The following is a 25,583-nucleotide window of genomic DNA, read 5'->3' on the forward strand; positions in this document are numbered from 1 at the left end:
TCCATCGGGGGACAGCTTTCCATTCGGTAAAAGAGTTTATATTGTGAAAATACTGGGTATTTACTTTCCACTCAATCCTGATGTGGCTGAAGAAATGAATTTCAAAGAAATTTTGAGTAAAATAAAAAAGTTATTAAATTGGTGGAAACAACGAGATCTCACTTTGGTAGGAAAAATTCCTTTGCTAAAAACGTATGCGTTCTCAAAATTGACATATGTAAGCTCCCTATCTCCAGTTCCAGACTGGGTTTTCAAAGAAATTGATGATATATGTTTTGACTTTTTATGGCGGGGGGAAGACAAAATAAAAAGAAATACTTTATATCTGGATTACGTCGTGCAGCAGGCCCCAGATCACGGTTCGCTCCGGCTCTCTGGCTCCGTTGACGCCCTCTATGTTCGTGAATGTCTTCAGAACTAGCTCGAACTGATCGGACCGAAGGCGAAGGCGAAGCTCTTTAATTGTTCTAACTTCTAATCTAAGACCGGTTAAATTGCTCACTGCTCTAAAGCAATTCAAGGGTAAGTTTTATGGTATTATACTCCTTGAATTCCAATACATGATCGTGAGTAAGTATGGGCTACCGTACTAGTGGCTCAAGCGATGTTCGTGCATGCACCACTTGATTTCACTACCGCTACGGTATCGTACACGCTCCACCTACCGTACGGTACGGGAGCTCCGGCCCGCGAAGCGCCGCGGGCCAGGGCAGCAGAGCTAGAGCCCAGTGCCCGTTGCAGAAAAGAGTTGTAATCAATCGCAATTCTAAAAGTCATGTGTAACGTGATTTTCAACCAATCAACAGCACGCATTTGGGACTTGCGACTGACTGTTTGGCTTGCGTTTAAACCCAACTCTTTCAAACGGACCCCAGGACTCCTCCATCATGTCCATGACCATGTAGTCAAAGTTATTTTGTCTTGAATTAGGCCTAGGCCTATTTTATTTACTCTCAAAATTTGGGTCACAATATTAGCACTCCAAATAAAAGGGGGAAAAATAAACTATGCATTTTCCTCGATTACATGGATGAAGGTCTATCTTGACACAGAATCCTGACATTGATCGAGGCACAAAATGTAGGTACACTGTAATCTGTATGTGACAAAAAAAAAATGAAAATCATCAAATATGAATAAATTTGGTATCACTTGAAAGCTCTTAAAAGACCTTTCAAATGATACCAAGAACTGTAATTTTCATCAAGAAATTATAAAGTTATTCCAGTTTAAGTCGCGCATATTCATCCAAATTTGTGGTCATTGTCTTAATGTAAAGTCAATGGAGTACAGAACAAATTTTTTTGTGACCTTTTTGTGACCCAAGTCTTCAACAGGCTCTAACTTCTTGTTTTTGTGCCCTATGAAGTAATTAAGGTTTCAATGGAAAGGTGAGAGAAGGTTCAATTGATGTGTAACAATTCATCTTGTAATTTTTCTTATTATGTGTATAATAATTTCTCTAATATCAATTTTAATTACTTATGCAAATAACACAAAATTACAACTAGACCTGCAATCGTTTCAGAACGATGTGCATGCATTGACGCCTCTGATTTAATAGAGGGCATGAAACAGAAGGAGATAGAGAGAAAACTCTAGATGATATACATTCTAAAAATATTAGAGGGCGCTATTTCTTAAAGGAATGGTCACTGATGCGTAAAACACAGTTGGATTATGCGAAATGATACAATTGGCAAACTCTGAAAATATGAGACAAAAATAAATTCAAACAAGGAAGTTATGGCAATTCAACTATTTTAAGACTTTGCAATAGAGGGCGCTATTTCTAAAGGTTATGGTCCCTAATTATGTCTACCAAATCAGAATGAATTTGGATGAGAAACGGAGGCAGGAAAGGACTAACAAAAATTACATGTTAAATTGGATTTTGGCAGATTTTGCTTTTCATAGGAAATTACATTCTCGAGTCAAACAAATTTCGTCCATTTTTAGACCATGTGGCCGCTGAAGAAAGAGAGAGAGAGAGAAAGACGCAGAGAGAGTAATAGAAATAAGCATACAAATTCGCTGACAATTCATCAACGTAACCCAGTGTTAAGTACATACCAGAACGATGTGCATGCATAAACTGAGTTTATCGCCTTACTGGACAAATGGCGTGCCATAGTACGTTCAGTTCGTTTTTGTGCGAAACCGATGCAATAGACACTGTGTACAATTCTGTTGTTGATAATGTGTACATAGTGAGCAGTATACCATGTGTTCAGATTGACTTATCTTGAAATTTTCTGTTGTAACCTATGTCGTATTTGGTATCACTGGAAAGAGTATTCCAATGCGGTGACATTGATACCACTTTTATTTGTGCGCAGGCAATAGACCGGAAGTAAATGCCATATAAAGAAAGACATTAAAAATGAAGGTTTTGCACAATAATTTGAAGCTGACGTCAGATTTTTGTCAGTTTCTGTTACAAAAGGTTGACGAACGGTTGAAGTATATATCAATACTCATATCAGCCAAGTTAGAAAGAATTAGCTTCAATAATAAGGAAATAAGAGCAAGTTGAAGTTGTGCTGGCAGTAAAGTGCATTTTTGGGTATTTTGCTGATTTTCGGGAGCATTTTTGAGATATTTGGTCAGTTGTAAGGTATATATTTTTTTAACTGGCATGAAAGGGCATATCTTGAAGACCCTAAATTCAAAAAAGGGTACGGGTTTGGCCACGCATGACGCAATGAGGAGCATTCAAAGGTAAGCGTTTTTGAAACTTTAGAGGGCGCTATTTCGATGACGGAAGGTCAATGATGCGTGAAAATTCAGTAACTTGTATTTTATGATACCGTTATCAATTTCTGAGAGAATGAGCTCAAAATGAATAAAAACAAGAAAGTTATGGCCATTTTACGATTTTTTTACTTTACATTTCAATAATTATGAACTTTTTGAAGGAAGGCTATTTCGGATTTGAATTTAGGACATGAAGATGGCATTTTGAAGGTTTGGTTATACGTCGCAGATGATGGAGCAACTCTTTGACTATCTATAGCAATTTGTTAGAAGTCTGTAGCATGCAGGATAATTGAGATATGAAAGAATGAAGAATGGTATGCAAATGGACTTGAAATGGACAAAATGGCGCCTGGATGGTCATGCATGAGTGATTTTGGAAAATGGAAGACGAGAGGCACAACTAGTTATAGTTGACAACATGTGTACCAAATTTGGTTGAATTTGGATGAGGGACGGAGTCAGGGTAGAGCTAACAAAACCATGTGTTAAACAAATGGGATTTTGGTGGAAGAAGAAGAAGAAGACTAGAACTGCAATCGTTTCAGAACGATGTGCATGCATTGACGCCTCTGATTTAATATAGGCCAAGAAACAGAAGGAGATAGAGAGAAAACTCTAGATGATATACATTCTCAAAATGTTAGAGGGCGCTATTTCTTAAAGGAATGGTCACTGATGCGTAAAACACAGTTGGATTATGTGAAATGATACAATTGGCAAACCCTGAAAATATGAGACAAAAATAAATTCAAACAAGGAAGTTATGGCAATTCAACTATTTTAAGACTTTGCAATAGAGGGCGCTATTTCTAAAGTTATTGTCACTAATTATGGATAACACGTCTACCAAATTAGAATGAATTTGGATGAGGAACGGTGGCAGGGGAGGACTAACAAAAATTACATGTTAATCAAGTTGAATTGTAGCACATTTTGCTCTCCATAGGAAGTTACATTCTGGAGTAAACATTTTTAGACCATTTGGCACCCCATATGTTGTTGTTGAAAATGTGTGCATTGTGAGCAGTATACCATATGTTCAGATTGACTTATCTTGAAATTTTCTGTTGTAACCTATGTCGTATTTGGTATCACTGGAAAGAGTATTCCAATGCGGTGACATTGATACCACTTTTATTTGTAAGCAGGCAATAGACCGGAAGTAAATGCCATATAAAGAAAGACATTAAAAATGAAGGTTTTGCACAATAATTTGAAGCTGACGTCAGATTTTTGTCAGTTTCTGTTACAAAAGGTTGACGAACGGTTGAAGTATATATCAATACTCATATCAGCCAAGTTAGAAAGAATAAGCTTCAATAATAAGGAAATAAGAGGAAGTTGAAGTTGTGCTGGCAGTAAAGTGCATTTTTGGGTATTTTGCTGATTTTCGGGAGCATTTTTCAGATATTTCGTCAGTTGTAAGGTATATATTTTTTTGAATGGCATGAAAGATCATATCTTGAAGACCTTAAATTCAAAAAAGGGTACGGGTTTGGCCACGCATGACGCAATGAGGAGCATTCAAAGGTAAGCGTTTTTGAAACTTTAGAGGGCGCTATTTCAATGACGGAGAATCAATGATGCGTGAAAACTCAGTAACTTGTATTTTATGATACCGTGATCAATTCCTGAATAAATGAGCTCAAAATGAATCAAAACAAGAAAGTTATGGCCATTTTACGATTTTTTTACTTTACATTTCAATAAATATGAAGTTTTTGAAGGAAGGCTATTTCGGATTTGAATTTAGGACATGAAGATGGCATTTTGAAGGTCAGGTTATGCGTCGCAGATGATAGAGAAACTCTTGGACTATCTATAGCAATTTGTTAGAAGTCTGTAGCATGCAGGATAATTGAGATATGAAAGAATGAAGAATGGTATGCAAATGGACTTGAAATGGACAAAATGGCGCCTGGATGGTCATGCATGAGTGATTTTGGAAAATGGAAGACGAGAGGCACAACTAGGGATGCTGGACAACATGTCTACCAAATTTGGATGAATTTGGATGAGGGACGGAGTCAGGGTAGAGCTAACAAAACCATGTGTTAAACAAATGGGATTTTGGTGGAAGAAGAAGAAGAAGATTACGGAATAGGAATATGGAACAAGAACAATGCATTGTCGCCATTGGGCGTCAATGCATTGTTATTACTCCCCTCTTTTTTGCCAAATGAAGGTGATCATGATAGATAATTTATATAATTTAGTTGGCATCAAAACAGCATCATGTAGATAATTTCCTAACTGAATTTGTCTAAAGTATTGTTTTTGTAATTTCTAGTGTATTTCTTTGTTTTCTGATATAAATTACAAGCTGTTTTTCAACTTTGTATTGTAATTTTGTATATGTGTACATGTATGTACGGTGGTACTTTTTTTACGTATAAAAAAAATCTTTTGTACTTTGTATGACCAGATAAAAATATGTGTGCTTTTTTCTGATGTATTTGATTGTTTCACCAATTCCTTATATATTCTATTGTTTTAACAATTTGTTATACATGTATAATATGTAGCTTTTGATTTTAGAGACAATGGACATGTGATTACATTTTTTTAGGAGGAATGAGTAGCTGAGTGTAAAATAGAATTGTATGCAATTTATTTCAAGTATCAAGAAGGATAAAAATTAACTTTGAATATATTCTATCAGTTGTCAATGTATTTCTTAGATTTGTATACATACATTGTATTACAAAGGCCCTGTTTGAGCTTTCTTTTTTTTAAGAAAAATAAATTCAAATTATTAGTTGAAGCCAAAGGAAAGGAAAAGAGTGGTCTATTTCTTTCAAAGCAAAACAAAAACAACCAGGAAAAAAATATAACAAAGCTCTAAACAACAACATAACAGACATCAAAGCTCCAAACAAACTCTAAGAACAAAAGAAACAAAAGTGACTCAAAAACTTATACCAATCCCATATATTTTCCAATTCAAAACACAACCCCCAACTGCACCCCTAATAAAAAAAAAAGAAAAGTAAATAAAAAAATAAATAGTAAAATTAAAAATAAAAAAACATAAATACAGGACTTAGACCAATCTGGAAATGAAATATTATTTCCTCTGAGTTTTTATGTATTTTCTTACAAGAGTGAAAAAAATTACAAAAAAAACCAAACATATAGTTCATGCATTTTAATAGAAAAATAAACATTTAAGATATTCTCCTTTCAAAGGCAAATCCAGTCTCCAAATAATGAAACATGACAAAAAAAAATGAAAAAATTTCGAACATTTACGCGTCCAAAAATTTGATGAACTTTCAAGCTCCGATATCCACACTTTGCAGGCGAGTATCCTCATTGAAACTAGAAACTGCACATCTTCAACTGTCTGAAAAAGGCATGAGATTGCATCTACTATGTGCGCATGCGCATTAAACCCCATTTTCGATGAGCCGCCCAGACAGAGGCGATGCCACTTGCAGCAAAACCCGCGCGAAAACCGTGCCACCAAAACCAGCGCTCGCGATGCCCCGTATTCGCACATACCTACAAAAAGTTAGAAGTCTATGTTGCGTTCGTTTTGGTTAATATTGATCGGCCATTTTGTTTTCAATTTTGACAGAAGGAGAATGAAGGGGACATAATTTTTCCTTTTTTGAGGGTCCAGTTTGTGCTCATTACTCAAAGCTCATGAAACTTTAACATACATGTAAGGGTAATGAAGTATTACTGAACATCCTTCCCGAGTTTCAGGTCACATGACCGAGGCCAAAGGTCACTTAAGGGTCAATGAACTTTGGTCATGTTGGGGGTATTTGTTGAATTGGCATTCACAAAGTTTATGGATCTAGTTCATGAAACATAGACTTTTAAGGGTAATCAAGTATAAATGATTGCCTTGCACAAATCTTAGATCACATGATCAAGGTCAAAGGTAATTTTAGATCTCTGGACATTTTATTATATTAGGCATTTCAGGTGATTTTTAGAACTTGTAATAACAGCTTTGCAATTGATACCATTGGAAAGAGGAACTTCCAGATCTCAGAACACTTTGAATTTCGAAAATTGACCCAACAAATCATTATGTTTTGGCAATTGGACATAGTATTTGACCAACGGTCAAAGGTCATTCTTTTGTTTTACTTTTTTGTGAGCATGGCACCATGAAAAACCTGACATGATATTTTCAAACTTTTGTTATTTGCATGTTTTTTGCATTAAAGCTTTGAAACTTGGCAGGATGTTAGTAGAGATATTATATTTTGCCTCGATGTATTATTTTGCATGGTCATTAATAAATTTATGAAATATTAAATCATAATTTTTGCATATTTTTCAATATTTTTGCCTTTCTGGTCAATTAAAGTGGAAATGATTAGTTGAATAATATGTTGTGCAATGCTATTCAAAAGTATGAAATTTTTTTTTTGACCACCACTTGGAATATCAGAAGTCTTATTACCTCGAATTTGACCTTGAAATATGAAATCATAATTTTTATCACATTTTCCCTCTTGAGGATCTAGAGTCAGTTCAACAGGAATTTTAATGCATATTGAGCTTTATTGTGTCATTTATTAGTAAGCTCATTTTTTTTGGGGGGGGAAATTCACGTTATAACCTTGAACTTGATAATGAAATATGATATTATAATTTCATTACATTTTCCCCCTTATTGTCAATTGTACCGGAATTTTAGTGCAGATTACGCTATATTATGTTATTTACGTGTAGCAGTAATAGTAAGCACATGAATTTTTAACATTTTTTTTTTGGGGGGTGGAAAATTCACTCGCGTTATGACCTTGAACTTGATTTATGAAATACATGTATGGAATCGTAATTCTGTAAGATCTATAGCATTTTAGTTGTTCCTATATATGCAGTTTCCAACTATTTTTCCTTATTTAATATCAATATTCATTTGATATAAAGGGAAGTTTGATAACCTTGGAATTACTTTGATATTTGATATTTCTTTTTCAAAGACATTCATTAAATGATTGATCGACATTGTCATGATTATTTTTAATTTTTTCTCGTGTTTGAAATTTTCCAACCCCCCCCCATCCTCATCCATGTCAGTCTACTAATGCACTATTCCTTATAAACTTTTCATATCATAGCCTTTAAGGAGCCAATGAATTCCCCCCCCAAGAAAATAATTGATAAATTCTGACTTCTATTTACAAGTCTCTGTACTCTTCCGAAGATGTCCAGTACAGCCCCACTTGTAGATTTTCATGTTGTAAAAATATGGTGTGTTTGTTCCAGACAATATTATGAAATAAAATGTTTGTAAGTGTTCTTTTAGTTGGATCTAGAGAGTCACACTTACATTTTCCCGGAGTACAGATCAGCATTATTAAAATAATTAATGCACTCAGTAAAGTGTCAAAGATGATAATTTTAATGATTAAAGATGGTGATCTTGTTTAATCGCAGAAGAATTGAGCATGATGCAAGGGGTATATTATGAAATCTCGCTGTGGCACGATACCATTTGTCATAGGTCAAAGTATGTCAAGAGTGGAAATGTGGAATTCATTTTCAAATAATGATTTTAATGATCATTTGAGCCCTTTATTGATATTATAATTCTGTGACATCATAAAAAATTGTTTTTCATTAATTTTCAAACATGTTGGATAAAGATAATTACGTAAAAATGGTGACCCTATTTTTCACCCCTCCTGATCAGTGGACGAATCTACTCGGAATATGATGATGACGTCATCGACTGGGGGTTCTGCCTCTGCTCACTCGGACTGACTTAGAAATTATTCAAAAAATGAATGGGACATCATGTTACTCTGCCGAGCAAGGCATGGCCAATTTTTAATAAAGAATCGAGAAACTTAATAAATAGCAACAAATAATAATGATAATGCTACGTACCAAAACATAGCGAATCCCATTGACACCTTTCGGGGTTGCCAGCTTAAGATATTCTCTCAACAACAATTTCACTTCTAAGACAGTGATGGACATGGCTATTTTGGGGTATGTTAATTTTTCATGTATATTCATCAGTTCTTTATTATTGTTCGGAGGTCTGACCAATCAGAACGATGCCCTGAGCCTTTGAAAACAACTTGTCACAAGTCCGTCTTTCTCAATTCATTCACAAATCGTGTGCCAAAAGCAGACCGCTCGTGATTGTGAACAAAGTCAATGGGCTCTCATTGACTTTGCGTGGAGATTGATCGCGGTCAATGAGAAATGTCACATGGCTGAAGTCCCTAATTATATGAATGTTTTCTTTTGTGAATAATCATTCAATAGCTGTTTTCAGCTTTTGAATCGCGTAATGCAGGAGAGACTGCCAGAGGCATTCCACTTGATATGATATATGCTTGCAAAATGATTTCACCCAGTGCGCTATACGGAAACGGTCCTGCACTGTACAAATCCAGATTCAGTTGATGATATCGTTATGCTTGTTGATTTGTAGATTTAGTTCTTTTTCTACCTCCTGGTCACATCAGCAGTAACACAAAAGCTCAGCTGTATACTCTTACAGGTATTCTGTACTTCTTATGCAACCTTCACCCAACTCACCAAAACCTAGATTCACTTCTAGTACTTGTTAACTTCACAACAATTTTAATAGTCTCCTTTGAACTGCTGCTCTTCCAATGGTGCCAATGAAGAATACAACAGAGGGAGTGAGATTGATAGTAGGGGGCGCTTGAACTTTAGCTTAAAACACATAAGCAAGGGTTGTAGATATCAATATTCTTTGATATCCAGAATGGGACGGCTTTTTTAGCAAGAGTTACTGGATTTCAAAATACCATTTCACAGTAATGATGAATAAATTATCAAATTAAAAATGTGACATTTAGCAAGTACATGTACATATTTGCATCTTGGACCAGGTGACCAAAGAGAGAATTACAACACTGGGAGTACAGTACTAAATGCACTTAGAGAAGAAAGAGATTTAGGGATCATCATTGACGACGATCTAAAATTCCACAAGCAAGTGTCAAATGCTGTCAATAAGGCAACCAGGGTACTGATCAGCATCAGACGTACTTTCCAGTGCCTTGACCCTACCAAGATTCCCTAACTATTCAGGGGCCAGTTGTTCTGCTTTAATACAGACAAGTTGATCTAGAAAACTAAATCTTGTAATTTTTCCTTCTAACATCTATTTTCTTTGCTCTTTTATTTATCCATCCAGTATTGTTCTAGTGATATGGCAAGCCGTAGACATGCTGTCCTGACATGTATTAGATTCTTCTCTCGGCAGCAGCAGCATCGAGGTCTTGCAGATGCTGCCCCCAAGCAACAATCTCTCTGGGCTAATGTAGATGCTAAGATAGAGCTTGCACTCCCAGAAAAACTCAAACCATTGTGGAACCACCCGGCAGGTACATGTATACAACATTGCTTTCTTGATCTAAAACCACAAAAAATCAAATGATGGCAACAAACACGGGAGGTTTGTATGATGCAGACTTTATGATCGGCTGCCGATCCCCGGTTGCTTAGCCCTGGTGTAGTGGTAGTTGCTATAATAGCAAAGTTTATAGGCATAACTGTGATGGTACAAGATTTCACATGAGGTGAAAGAAAAATTTGCCTTGTTGAATAGTGAGTCTCTTCCTCCCACCAAATGCAAAATGTTTTACCATCGCATGCATGAGAATATTCTCTATTTGTGTTGTAATGCCTTAAAAGTTGTTGAACATTCAAACAATAATCAATAAATATTTCAAGTGTACTTGTAACACATTTTTTTTTGTCGATATGAATAGTACTATGCAAGGTGAATTTTTTTTTTAAATTAATAATTTATACCAGTTTGATTCTACTTTTTGTTTTCTCTGCAGGAATGAAAACTATTCACTTCTGGGCTCCTTGTTTTAAATGGGTAAGTGATTTTCATTTCATGCAAGAACAATTTACAAACTTTTCTGAATTTTTTGTTATGCAGTTTGTATCTGTAGAATATCAATATCAGGGTCTAATGTGTCAACTGTACAGTAGTAAATACGTTTTTTTAAATGCCTCATATTAACTTCATTTTATAGGTGTATTTACCTTTTGAGTAAATTTATACTATTAATAAAAATTGTGTACATTGCCACTTGCTCGTCATATAAACTGGGTTCCAAAAGAAATTGATCAAACTATACAAAGGCACTGCACAAATTCCACTCAGTCAAAATGAACAATATTTTTTATACAGACTAGCTTCAATAATGTTTACAGAGCACACATCAATAATTAAGAAATTGGTTAAATCACAGGAAATTAAAATCAAAAGTTTTGAATGACTGGAGCAATCACACAGTGACACACAGATTCCTGGGCGATAACCCGGTAAGCGGGGGGTGATCTAAACATGCTGTTACCTGTGTGTGGCTGGGTGAGATACACACAAACATTTATACCTTGTTCAGATTATCTCCTGCTTGCCTGGACATCCCCAGGGGGTTTTGTGTGTGGCTGTGTGATTGGTCCAGTCATTTTATTTCAAAGATTATTGAAGCTAGCCTGTTTAAAAATATTGTTCATTTTGACTGTGTGGAATTTGTGCAGTGCCCTTGTAAAGTTTGATCAGTTTCTTTTGGAACTCGGTTTATATATGCTGTGCCTTTCTGTTTTTTTTGTTCTTGGATCTTTTTTCTTGTACTGTAGGTGTACTGTTACAGATCTCGAAGTCTGCAATATTTCTTTCTTTAAATGCTTGGATAAGTGAACAAAATTTTTGATACTCTCATTTCATACTTAGTGCCTTGTATTTGCTGGAATCGCTGATTACACTCGTCCTGCAGAGAAATTAAGTGTTAGACAGTCTGGTGCTCTAGCTGCTACAGGTAGGGACTATTCAGGTTATTCTGCACTATTAAGTAAGTTTTAGACAGTCTGGTGCTTTAGCTGCTACAGGTAGGGAATGTTCAGGTTATTCTACACTATTAATCAAGTGTTAGACAGTCTGGTGCGCTAGCTGCTACAGGTAGAGAATGTTCAGGTTACTCTACACTATTAATAAATTAAGTGTTAGACAGTCTGGTGCTCTAGCTGCTACAGGTAGGGAATGTTCAGGTTATTCTACACTATTAATCAATTAAGTGTTAGACAGTCTGGTGCTCTAGCTGCTACAGGTAGGGAATGTTCAGATTACTCTACACTAGTAATCAATTAAGTGTTAGACAGTCTGGTGCTCTAGCTACTACAGGTAGGGAATGTTCAGGTTATTCTACACTATTAATCAAGTGTTAGACAGTCTGGTGCTCTAGCTGCTATAGGTATGGAATGTTCAGGATATTCTACACTATTTATCAATTAAGTGTTAGACAGTCTGGTGCTCTCGCTGTGAAGCGTTGAAGACATGTTTCACAGTCTAATCTTTATTCTTAGCAAATATGAGACATCACAAAAAAAAACTTTGTCCAAAAAGCTTTTTTATATTGCAGGCAAACTGGTGGCTTTTGTAGGGCATGTTTCTCAGCAAGGGGGGGGGGGTGTCTAACAATGTGGGAATGCTATTAATCCACTGTGGCTTAGTGGATGAGTCTCTAGACTTTGAAACAGAGAGTCTTAGGTTCAAATCCCAGCCATGGCATATTTTCCTTCAGCATGAAATTTATCCATAATGCACCGCACTCAACCCTGGTGAGGTAATTGTTTGAGTTATGTTGCCTAAAGTGGTATGTGAACGTTGTGATCTGACATAGAGTTTGTGATAGAGTAATTCTTTACTTTCGATGGTTCATTACCACTTAGCTTTGTCTGATTGATGTTCCTGTATCACTGGTCTATTAGGATTAGGCTGGATATTCTACCGTGGGAATACCATGCCCAAATATGTCTCATAAATTGAGCATTGTGGCCAAGTGGATCAGTATCTGGGCTTTGAAACAGAGCATGGCATATTTTTCCTTCAGCAGGAAGTTTATCCACACTGTGCTTCACTCAACCCAGGTGAGGTAAATGGGTACCCAGAAGGAATTAATTCCTTGACATGAATGTATGAGCTTGTAAAAAGCTTGCTAGGCTTACGCCACTATAATGATATGCAAGTCCCTTTGGAAGCACCTGGAAATATTAGATAGTACATAATATGCAATATACAATGACTGAATGCTATTTTGGTATAGATGTTGGAATGAAGTGGAACAATCTTTTAATAATGATGAGTAAATCCAAGAGGTGCTAAGCTATAGAGCAGTATTATTATACAGTGCGTATCAAAAAAAAGTTTACACTTAGAAAAAATCCTGGAAAAATATATATTTGTAATATCCTGAAGACTTTTCCACATTCTAACATTGGTACAGGTCCATTTAAGCAAATGACGATAAAACTGTCGAAAAATATTTCCGCTTGACTGAGCACCACTTCCTTTAGAAAAGTTAGTGAAAAATGATTTGCGCAGAACTTTGAAATAGTTATGCGAATAAAAGTAGACCTTAATAATGAATAACACGTGGAATGTAGCTAATGAAATTGATTTGAAGATATCTTTTACCTATTTAACTTGTTTCTTTACCAAAAACCACTACGAGGAGTGTATTTCGCCCTACCCCTCTCCCCCACACACCGAGGCCATCGGGACGATATTTGCTTTACACTGAGCTGTGATTTACATGAAATGGCTTAGGCTTGATTTTCATTTTGTTAATCATTGTCAAGCTTGGGGAAAGTGTGGAGAAACAAGTATTAAATAAAAAATGAAATGTAAACCCACTTTGAATGATAAAAACTTAGTGAAAAATGCTAGAGATGTCCGATCTAAACTTTAGTTCAGATTCAGTTATGTCCTCAGATCCAGCAGCAGGCACAAAAGGGTAAAAGTTGTGTATACTAAGTGTTAAAATTTCAATTTGGGTGGCAAAATTGTTAGAAAATGCTTGAATGTATCCGTTTTATTTCAATTGACTAAAAGTGCAAGGGAAATGTATGAGAAATGCTTCGCAGGATGAGTTTGATTTCACCTTTCCCCTTGACACAGCGTACAAACGGGCATTTCTGCGCAAACAGATTTCTGCGAGCTTTACAAAAATGGACAGTGCTCACTCAAGTGTAACATTCTGACAAAACTTTTACTTTCATTGGATAGATGAGACCCAAACGCAGGATTGTATGTGAAAAAATTACTCACATGTTGTATATTTTTAAATTCCCAGGGCTTTTTCAAAGTGTAAACTTTTTTTTGATACGCACTGTAGAACCCAATCCAAACTTGGTCTCTCTAGCTATTTGGAGAGCAGTTTGTGAAGTGCCGTGCATATCAATAATTTCAATTGACTATTATAAGCCATTGAAAATACTCTTATCTGATTGGCTGAGTGCAAGACTTTTTATGAAATCCTCTCCAAGAGATTTCATAGCCAACTGTAGTATTTCTTATTCATCCTTGTGAAATAATCCAAATCTCATTCAGTTTTCTAGTTCAGAAAACCTTAATTTCTTTTCCAATTTATGACAAAATTTCATAATATGATTGTTAAACTGTTGTTTTTATTTAATGGATTGATTTGATATTGCTTGTTCTCCACACAGGTGTAATTTGGGCTAGATACTCCATAGTGATCATCCCTAAAAACTGGAACCTGTTCAGTGTTAACTTCTTTCTTGGTCTGACTGGGCTCATGCAACTTCTTAGGATTTATTTGTAAGTAATTCACAAGTATTTTCATGTCCTTTGGATGTGGTGCCCAGTAAGCAACACTTAAGTTACAAAGTTATTCGCTAGACAAAATGTGAAACCAAGTTGTTTGTTTTGAATGGTAATGTTTAATGGGTAGGCCCGCCCCAACAAAACTGATTACAATAAAGACATGAAATCTTTCAAATATGTCAGAAATTCTATCCAAATTTGATGTGGATGAAAAAAAAGCAATTAAATATTAGAGTTTGCTTATTTTTTAACAATACAGGGGTTAAATTTTTCTTTATTCATTCAAATAATTTTTTTGGGGTGGAACTTGCCCAACATGTATAGAAAAAGTGTCTTTTTTGGAGATACTATCACAGTTTCCCTTCATTCTATGCAGGCAGCCACCCTATGCATCCTATAATTGAAATTTAATAAATTTCTCCTTATTATGGTTCGTGATAACTGGGTTATTTTGCAAACTTAAGGTTATGGGGGGGGGGGGGGTTAGCCCCTCCCCCAAGATCTCAGCCACAGATCATGTGATTGTGAAACAAATTTGCACAAAAGTAGAGAATGACATTATCTATGCCATTGCACAGGTACATTGCACAAAGTTCATAGATATTTTTTACATTTACAATTAATTATGTAACATATAAATTATAATTTATACATGAAAATCACTTTTTGCTGCAATTCACTAAATAAAACTCCTATTGTTTATGGGATTCCTAACAGTGAAGGAAAATAATTCTGGTACCAAAATCAATTCCTCATGTATTTTATTGTTTATTTTAAATTTCTTATGTATTTCTTTGGTTTTTATGCCCCCGCAGACGAAGTCCGGAGGGGGCGTTAAACATTGCCCCTGTCCTTCCGTCTTTCTGTCTGTCTGCCCACTTGGTTTCCGCACAATAACTCGAAAATATTTAATGGATTTTAAAATTTTTGGTGTGTAGGTAGATGACACCAAAATACAGGCTAAGTTCGAATTCAGAGTCCACAAGTCTAAGGTCACAGCTCTTTAAATATGCGAGTTGGTTTCCGCGCTTTAAAGTGGCATCCGTTGTTTTCCTTTTAAACAATTGGTCAATAATGTTTGTTCTTTTCCTTTTATCTTAGATATACAAAGGAGCAGGAGAAACTGGCTGCAGAGAAGGCTTCAGAATTAGTTTCAGAGTCTACAACCACAACTGTCACTCAAGCCTGATGACAAGTCCATCCAAATCATTTGATCTTCCAGACACTATCACACCATGACCTTCAACACGAGATCACATGGCCTTGATGATGTGACTATGATTGTCACCCTGCTGAAGGTTTGATGATGATTGAATTCTGATAGAAGAAATTCAATTACACTAGCATATTTAATACAGTATCCTTGTCACTCATTGAACATTACATGAATAGTTCTGAGAGTCAAGTTTTCATAGTATATTGTGTTTTTCCACCTGTTTGTCTGCATTATGCCATTTAAAAGAGCAACAATTTTTTTTTTCTACGAATTAAAGATAATATAGTGAGATTTATAAAACGATCCTACTGAATGTATCCTCCTCCTCCTCCTGAATTCACTTGTTTGTATTATCATTGGAAGTCTGGTATACCAAGGTCTTGTTTCAGGAAACAATTGCTATATTTTTAATATGATACAAGATATTTAGATAAAATAAACGAAAATCACACAATAAGGACCAATTTTGTTCTCACTGATGTAGGTAGAGAGCATCTTCCTCGCTCTTATCTCATACAGCTACATATCCCATCCATGCAAGGAATAAAACGTTTAAAAGTATTGAGGCGTTTCTGAATATTTCAAAGCCTGTTTTCATATAGAAGAATGTTCATGAGATGTCAATTTATTGTTTCAATATATTTATACACCTCAGAATGTAATGTACAAATACCGGTATTATGTTTACACAAAGGGAATATATGAGAAGGGACTACACATAAATTTCTTTGAATTGTTGCAATTTCTATGTTTGTTTGTACGTATGATTATTAATTGGAAAGCAGGGTAAACATTGTACTATTATGCTGATGTAGGTTTTGATGAACTAGAATATAGTTAGATTTAGCATTGCACATACACAAGGAAATAAGCATGATTTGAATGATGGTCTGTTTATAATGTGCATTGAAATAAGAAGTGAAAGAAGGGTAGGTGCTTTACTCCTAGCTTTCTAATCAAGATAAATCAATGCCTAACTTGTTGCTACTATGAAAGCACAGAATGCTTGATGCCCCTGAATAAATCAAATCCTTTTTTTTTTCTTCAGCATAATTCTACCAGCTTTTCTATGTTGTCACACATATCTCTATAAAGGAAAGGCTCATTGCTTCATCTAAAACAAACATTGATGTGTATGCTCACTGTTTATTAATTTTACTGCCTTTATTTTCATTTTTCAATAACTGTATTAAAATTCTTAATAATTTTGTCTGTGCTAGTCGGAAAAACGGTATTTCCCTCTCTCCATTAAAGATGGATTGTTGTTTACATGAGTCTACATTTTGAAAGAACTTTCATGATTTACTCAAATAATTCTTAGTTTTCCACAAGTAATCTTTTGTGCAAATTTTGGTGTGAGTTTGAAAACTAAAATTGTTAGTTGCACAAAAGAAGGCAAGTTTAAACCAATCCAGCTAATTATGCAAGAAAGAAAATAAAAATTGTCTTGCTCTTCAAAATAATACATGCATGTATATGTTGCTCATTTTTGGCAGATGACGTAGTGACAAATATGTGAACACTAGGCTGACATTGTACAGAGTTTTTGACTTCTGAAATACATGTACATGTAATAAATATGGTTGAAACACATCCTATAAAAGTTTTGCAGTCCAGGGCTTATTTATTTCATTGATAGCCCAAATGAACAATATGATTATGAAACATTGGTTTGTAACCTGCATATGCAGATTTTATTTGTTGTTACCATCGATTCAGCACATGTATTGAGAAATGGTCCTATCATGAAAGGATGGTGTTTATCACTGAGTGCATTTATGAAGTTGGTACTTTTCATCCTGTCTACATGCTAGTACTGTTGGTAATTATCATCTGCAAAAAATAGATAAAAACAATGTTATTATTTAAACTTATATTATACAGTGTAGGTATATATAGGAAGTTAAAATGATATGCGTATTGCTTAAAACTGCACAATTCCTTATCATTGAGCAATATCAATAGACTTTGTGTAACCTTATTTTCCTGTGCAGCTTTAGGAGTGCATGTGCATAGGGTACATTGTTTTGTAACACTGGATCATATGTCCATGTTGTAAATGATATCTTTTTCATATTCATTTATAACACTTTATGTGTTATATTTTATTTGTTTAGAAACAGGACTATGAGCTGAATTAACATTTCTTCAAAAAGAATGAAATATGTGGTAACGTTCAGATCATGGCCCCATCTTACAAAGAGTTACGATTGATCCAATCAATCGTAACTCTGTAAGATGGGGCCATGCATGTTATTCATTGACATTAAGTTCCTTAAACATATGGTTATTTTAAATATTTAAACTTTAACCAAAAATGACAGATTATAATCTGAGCCCATGGCAGAAAGAGTTCCAATCAAAAGTAATTCTAAAAAACAAACAAATCCTGACTTTCAACAAATCAAAATATGAGCTTGATATACAGAACAATAGACTGCTACAGTGCTACTGGCCGTAGATCATGTAGTAGCAAACATATATATGAGCTTGATATACAACACTATAGACTGCTACTGGCCTTTGATCATGTATTTAGTAGCAAGCAATATGCAGATATACATTTTAGTGTCAAGTACTTACTCCTTTGTAGATCTTATCATGTTGGATCATTGAAGATGTTTAATTTGTTTGGTAATCAAATTTGCTCTGTGCAGTAAAATTTGTCTCGAGAAGTATTCAAAAAGTGTTCAGTATTTTAATACCTCGGTACAAGCTTAAATGTAAAATGAGCAGTAGTTATAACTTATTTTAGATTTGAAATAGAAAATATGCATGATGCAAAATTAGAAGAAAAAAAAGGAAGACGGTCTTTCCTCGACTTAAAGCATAGCTACAATATCTTCAGCTACTTTACTGTGAAAAAAGACCCCTCTAAGCATGAGAAAAGTGGTATGAATATGCGGACTTAATGTAGGTGACAGACTAGGACTTGTGCTGTTCCTCTCAGTTCAAATGAAACAGCAGTGTGCTAGTCTTATATCAACACCCACTTATTGATTGAATTTTCAATCAGGGTCTGTACCTGATTCAGCATTGGTTTGATGATAGATATTGAAGGGCAGAATTTTGTCTTTTGTCATGGATTTGTTTGTTAGATTAGTGACTTCTTCATTTATTCCAAATACATGATATTTTACTTGATCTGTTTTATGTGGTGTACAAGTGTGTGACTACTTGATATAAAGAAAAGCGCCTGTATTATCTGGATTTACTTCTGTCCTGGTCTAATTGTCGTAAGAAACTTCAGTTTCAAATTAGGCATACATGTAAGTCCACAAAACGGGTGTCCAAGAAATTTGAGTTGCAGATGAACACAAATCAAAATTCAACAAATTTGATCCATGGACCAATGCTTAATTACGCTTGATTTGGAAATAAGCGTAAGTTTCTTGCATTGTTACCAAAGATACAATTATTGGAAGCTCCAAAATTCAATTTGTTTACATTGATTTTGTTCTTACAGAAAGTTTACTGGGCTTTTGTATGCTAGGATTGTGGAGAAAACAGTTGTTTTTATTTGAATAGTTTTGAAGAGGTTGATTGCTAAACATGCTGCAAATCAACAATCTGCATTTGACTTTCCATACATGATACTGGAGGTTTATGCCATAATTTAAGTTAAACTAGACTTGAGCATATATGTGGTATATGGTGATATTTTAAACAGGTATTATACAGAGAGCAATCTTACTATTCACTATCCAACAAGAAACTGTATTCATATGAAAAATGAATCCAACCATTTATTGTATTGGGATTCTTATTAAAACATCATTTATGTTTGTGGTGTGTGTATTTGTTGTGGTATAGGAACATCATGTTAAATGGATATTTGCTATTTTTGAAATATTACTTTGAAGTTTGAAGTACCAATATCACTCTAAAAAATATTGAATAAAAATGCTCTATGAGGGTAATTATGTGTTCAACCATGGACCCTAAATGGTTCAACCAAAATTGGGCATTTTTATTTATCCAGTGTGATGAAAATTTGCCCATTCTAAAGTAATTGCTGCTTATTTTTTTAACATTACTGGACAATATGCTTCACACATTGGGTAAAAAACTACCACAAATTGGTTGGACACAACATTGCCCTTGCGCTGGATGAAATTTTACCCAATATTTTTTAAGTGAATATGACTTTCTAATTTCATGAAAATTATTGCTTTTGTGAATCTTTATTTGTCTTATAAATTAGTCATCTTGTCCTTGGCTCTTATGTATTATGGTATATGGATTAATTTGAGTTTAATACCGGTATTGTACATTGCACACCTAAATAACTTCCCCACAAATAGATATAAGTGATGAAAAAAGCATGCATCTATGGGAATATCTAGGGAGATTTAAGTAAACTAAAAATAGAATTAATGTAAAATTGAGATTGAATTTAAATTTGACTGAGAGTTGGTCATTACGAAATTTTTTATATTCTCTCTATTCTAGATATTGTATTTTATCATTGTAAATCCTGAAAAGAATTCCTGTAGTATAACATTATTTTACTATCTTCCCTATGTAAATGTTTAATGCCTTTATTGTGAGCAATGAAAGCAACCCCAAATTTGTATTGTACATCTGTCCTGTTTCATCAAGTGACAAGATACTGCTGTAAGCTACTGTATTTACTGCTGCGCTGTTTGATGTTCAACATTTAAAGGGATAGAGTCTCATCGATCTTGCGTTGAACAGCGATCAATTGGGCAAAACAAATTTTTGGAGTATTTCATTAATGAAATTTGGATATTCATTTCATTTTCATAATGTTTTATTGGTCAAGTTAGATAAAAAGCTTGTGAAACAAACCTCAAGATATCTGCATTAAATGGATACTCAATTTGCGATGATTGAATCTACTAAACAGCAATGAATTCCAAGTTACCTTCCTTGTACTGGGGAGTTGCTTCATTATAGATAGAATAGCTGCAATCAATTCATTGCAACATTGTGTATGATTGATCACTGATACAACAGAAATGGAGTGTGATCAATGAAAGTTGCATTAAAAAAATTAAAGTATCTAATTTCTGCAACAAAGTTGCAGTGTAATGCAAAGTCGTGTGATAAGGGGACTTGCGTTTGATTCATGGAGTTGTATTTAAAAGTAATTCTTTATGTTATAGATATCTGAACTAGTGAATTGTAGTCCCTCACATCGGGTTATAAGAACGTTGCTGCTTCATCTCAATTATATTTGTGGTTTTCATACTTTTCATCGCTTTCATCATTATTGTATGTAACAGAGTTGATAATATGTTTTACTGTGTGAATGTACTCCATGAAAATGTATGTTGGATAACAGAGGTGCTTGGTTAACTTTCGAACATATAAGCTTTAAAAAAACAACGTGTTAAAATACCTACATGTATATCAAATTAAACAATTTCTTTTATGCAGGTTATAGGACCATTTTCAGAAAGAGATGCATTTCAAAGCAAGTAATAGTAAAATGATGCACTGATATGCACTTCTGGGTCCCGCAACACAAAGGTTAGCGATTAATCTCACGCTTGATTTTCACGACTGATCGTACATTGTAGTCAATGGAATCAATTGTAGAAAAATGTTCTAAGATCATTGCTAAGTTTTGTGTTACGGACTCCAGGAGAGCATTTTATCAATAGTTGTTGTCTGACAAGTGATCACATTTGACAATTTTACTTGATTTGCTTTGAATCACAGTAACTATTGGTTTCCTGTAATCAATCAAATTATAGGAATTTTACAGTAGTTGTTTAACAGTTTGTGTTCAAATTTTAAACAACAAAGTTAAGCTGTAAAATAATAACACAACACTGTTTATTTTATGAACTTTACAGTAGTGTTTAGCAGTTTAAACTCTTAAACAAGACAGATAAATTTGTAGTATTTAATCGTCAGTAAACTAATGGTTATTTTAACTGTTAAAAAATTACTGAAGAGTAAGTGAAATACACTTGTATCCAATCTGAAAGTTTATTATGAAATGCATGTTGCAGTAAAATATATTATTTATTTTTATCTTAGATCTATGCACAAAGGATAAAAACTTAACTAAAATATTGGATATTTCATTTCATGATGAATAATCAAGTATATATTAAATAATTTTGTGAATACAGTTGAGCAATAAATAATTATTTACTAATCATTACTTGATATTTTGATTTGCCTTAAGCCATTTGATCAAGTGTAATCCGCACTTTAGAAAAAATAATTGTACTTGTAGTTCCAGTTTTGATTTGATAAAACTCATCAAAGTGGCTTTTGAATGATTGTTTACCTATGAACCTGTGTTAAAATGAAAATCAGTCATTTGACCCGAACCAAACCTGCTCAAAGTTGCCTCTAGTGTTCACAGAAAAGCAAGTATGGAAATACAAATTTTGTCTGCACAATAAATTTAAGCAATTTTTGCTACGCACTTCTAAGCCAGCACCTTGGCAAAATATAGCATTTACTTTGATATCATATCATTTGCAAAGAGGAAGGGGTGTTGGCTTTGCAATCGTTATTTTATAATTGTGTTTAGGGTAATTAATCTGGATAATGGTTATACATCTTCACATAATTATGCTTCTTTCAAGATTCTTATTTTGGAGGCAATTTGTTTTGTTCACAGAGTAATGCCATGTTTACTTTATAAAGAATTTATAATCGTATTGGCGGTGGTTCTTTCAACATCAACAAAGAAAAAGAATTATTGCTTGTTTAGAGTTAGATTCAGGAGTTGATAACTCTATGGTGTGATATTGATAATAAGGAACTGTCATACAAATACATTGGCCATGTGGGTCTGTAATAAATTTTAGAGATATTTTATGATGTCAAAGTGTGACCTACACTGTCCTAAACTTGAAATTAATTTTGACTGGTGTCGAGTGGTGGGATGCTCAGCAAACAGGTTAAAGTTTCACATACTATAAAGAGAGAGAGTGAGAGAGAGCTGAGTAAGGGGAAGGAGAGGGAGAGGGGGAGGGGTCTTTCTTTCTTTCTCTCTCTCTCTCTCTCTCCCTCCTTCCTTCCTTTCTTCCTTCGTCTCTCCCCCTTTCCCTTCTTTCCCCCTTTCTTTCCCTTTTCTCCCATCTTTTCCCCCTCTCTTTTCATTTTTCCTGATGGCAGCACTGATTTACCAATGATATCAAAATTACTTAGTAGTGGGGAGGGGGTCTATATCGTTTATTTCCAAATTGGTGTTATGCCAATTCATCTACTATCATTTGGTCTACCATCAGTTTGTCCACTCACCACATGGTCTACTTTCATTTAGTCTAATGCCATCCCGTCTAATAACCAGTTGGTCCAATTTAGTCAATTTGGTCTAATTGGACTAACTGTTAAATTGTGCAAAATGAATGAAAATGAAATGGATATTATAGACCAACTGGTTGTGTGACGAAATGGTCATATACATGGTTAATGGACCAAATGGTTGTTAGACGAAATGTTGATGGACGGAATGGCATTAGACTAAATGAAATTAGACCATGTGGTGAGTGGCTATTAATAATATCACTAACTGCTTTGGGCATTATCATGCTGATGATTGTAATACTATTATGAATAGAATGTTTTTATGCAGATGACCTGATAGTGAATTTATCATCTAACAGATGAATGTCCATATAGGTCCATGATCCCACTCAGATTATGTAACCATTTTTTTACTGTTTTTTTTTTTTAAACAAGTGCACACCTAGTTGCCAACAATGCATATAGCATTTCCATTTATTTGAAAGCAGGATAAAAGAGCATTGTAGATTAAATGCCTTGCTCACGGGCATAGGTGCCGCGGCCGGGGATCGAACCCCGGACTTTCCATGTATAGTCAGGCGCCTTAGACCACTCGGCCACGGCACCTAATTGTGCATTTGTTTCTATTTATCTGCCGCCCTCTTGCGGCAAAGAATTTCAATTTGGAAAAATCGAAATGGCGAGTGAAGACGATGACATCCCCGGTGAGTTTGTCGTGTAAACAGTTTTAAAATTGCCTAGTAACGGATATTTAAAGCTGTCGTTTTTAGTGTATGTTTGTCTGACCCTTATCGTGCAAAGCCATACATTGCTATTGCGTGTTTTATGTTCAGATTTAGATTGTTAATTGTCAAATCTAGGGCTAGTTTTGTTTTAAAATCCCATCTATTTTCGAGCTCGGTAGCCGTATCGCGATTGAAATATGCGGTGTTGTGATATATGGTGCTGCCCCTGCAGACCGGGGGGCGCGACCGGGGGCGCGGCCGCCATGGCATGGGATCGGTCCTCGCCTCGTTTTCTTCGCTGCGTGAAAATTAGACCAAAAGCTTCAGTCTCTGTATTTTGGTTGTTCCGCTGAACTGCGTTGGCTCACTCACCAATACATAGACTGAAAAGCTTGGAGGCCCGTACGTACAGACAACGTATTTTAGCAGTAACGTTAGATCGAACAGCGGGAACCCGATTTTCCGATCGTTTTTTTGTACATAAAATGTCATATTATGAAAAAGAAATCACATCCATATTTACGAAAAAATGTTTAAAATTCAGAAATATCGTACCTTAGACCACTTGTTCACTGCTACCACCCTGCCTGTGGGGAATCTAGAGGTTGGACTATGGTATGCCAATGTTGTACAGAGCACACACTTTAAAAAATCATTAAAATATCACTTTTGTGACCAAAATTACTAATTTCCATACAGTTGCAATTTATTTTTCATTAGTAACTTGGGAATAATTTTTTCATTCACCAGAGCGCTCAAAAACTTGAATTTTGGGCATATATTTGTGTACGCCCTCTATTGGTGGAAAGTAATATGGCAAGAAAATTTTCATTTTTTGATCTCTATTTTTAATTAAGAAAAAAATGATTTAAAGAATCAAATTTAAATAAGAGCCAAGTTGTATGAATAATAGATGTAATGGAAACTATCAGTGTAAAAAAATCAAGCATTTGCCCCAAAGAAAAAGAGAAAATAAGCCAAACATTGCCACCCTTATTTTGCCACACATGGAGATATAACTGAGAACAAGGTTATATCATAACCTTGTTCATTGAATGAGTGCCTTAGACCTCAGTTACCGCTAATTTTGAAATGATGATCGAAACATCGTCATCTTCGATCCTTTCGTTGGTCAAGGTAAGTTGCCATCTTGGATGACGTCATCATCATTACAGACGTATTTACCAGTCGCTACCTATCGCGATTTGTGCCGCTGCTTTGCGCTGCGCTTGGACATATTGATGTGCGTGCGTTCGGAACTTGTCGCTCGCATTGATTGGCCAAGATATTGAAAATTTAATCGGAAAGCCTTGATAAAAGCACAACTCGTTGACGGCTGCCATATTTTCCTCTCCGGCAGAAAGTCAAAAAATAAGGAATAACCCGGGGAATAACTCATCGGTAACGTATATTTTCAAAATATTATAAAATGTATATGATATCAATAGAAAGATTAGAGTCTAACGTAAATAGTGGACCTTCGTCCAAGATAATATAATGTTATTTAGAATCTAAAAGAAGTAACAAATCTGGACAAAACCCGTCCGCCGAATTGTCGGACCAGATTACACATGAAGGCTCGTACTGACACATTGCCGTCGGTAAATGGGGATTGTAGTAAAATGTCAGAAATTGTTGAATAAATCCCCAGAAACGACGGTTATTCCTGTCTACGTGAAAATAGAATTGAAGGTCGGTTTTGAGTTCATGCCATGACAAGTAATAACGTTAGTTTATTTTCTTACCGACACTGGACAAGGTTGTTTTGCTTAGCCCTAGTCCATGTAGACTCTAAATCAGCTCATGTATGTAGACCAGGCCAAGTGAATTATTTATAGGCCTAATTTAGATCTAGGCCTAGTCAAAAGACGTTAACTTATGTAGTTATGAAATTGTTATGCAAATTGCGCTTTGCGTGCTGTCGCCAAGCGAAAGACAATGAAATCAAGATGGCGATGTAAACACCCTGCCAATTTTCCTCGTCTGTTCATAACATTTTTCTCATTTTTTGAATGAATTCTTGTTTAAAAATGAAATCAATATC

General features: G+C 35.0%; 2 protein-coding genes across 4 annotated transcripts in view; both read left to right on the top strand.

Annotated features, from left to right (window-relative positions):
- Nucleotides 1-418: 418 nt before the first annotated feature.
- LOC121414313 (mitochondrial pyruvate carrier 2-like) lies at nucleotides 419-15,824 on the top strand. Its single transcript, XM_041607448.1, has 6 exons — nucleotides 419-522; nucleotides 9,911-10,100; nucleotides 10,563-10,603; nucleotides 11,468-11,552; nucleotides 14,242-14,353; nucleotides 15,461-15,824. The coding sequence occupies exons 2-6, from the start codon at nucleotides 9,926-9,928 to the stop codon at nucleotides 15,546-15,548; spliced, it is 501 nt and encodes a 166-aa protein (XP_041463382.1). The 5' UTR covers nucleotides 419-522; nucleotides 9,911-9,925; the 3' UTR covers nucleotides 15,549-15,824.
- Nucleotides 15,825-23,470: 7,646 nt separating this feature from the next.
- Nucleotides 23,471-25,583, top strand: part of LOC121414314 (X-linked retinitis pigmentosa GTPase regulator-like) — a 30,624-nt gene continuing 28,511 nt past the window's right edge. For all 3 annotated transcript variants that reach the window (XM_041607449.1, XM_041607451.1, XM_041607450.1), the window contains exon 1: nucleotides 23,471-23,518. In XM_041607449.1, the coding sequence (XP_041463383.1) occupies nucleotides 23,491-23,518 (28 nt within the window). In that variant the 5' untranslated portion in view covers nucleotides 23,471-23,490. The remainder of the gene's footprint in view (nucleotides 23,519-25,583) is intronic.

The sequence above is a fragment of the Lytechinus variegatus genome, chromosome 4, assembly GCF_018143015.1.
Source record: "Lytechinus variegatus isolate NC3 chromosome 4, Lvar_3.0, whole genome shotgun sequence".
NCBI classification, from domain to species: domain Eukaryota; kingdom Metazoa; phylum Echinodermata; class Echinoidea; order Temnopleuroida; family Toxopneustidae; genus Lytechinus; species Lytechinus variegatus.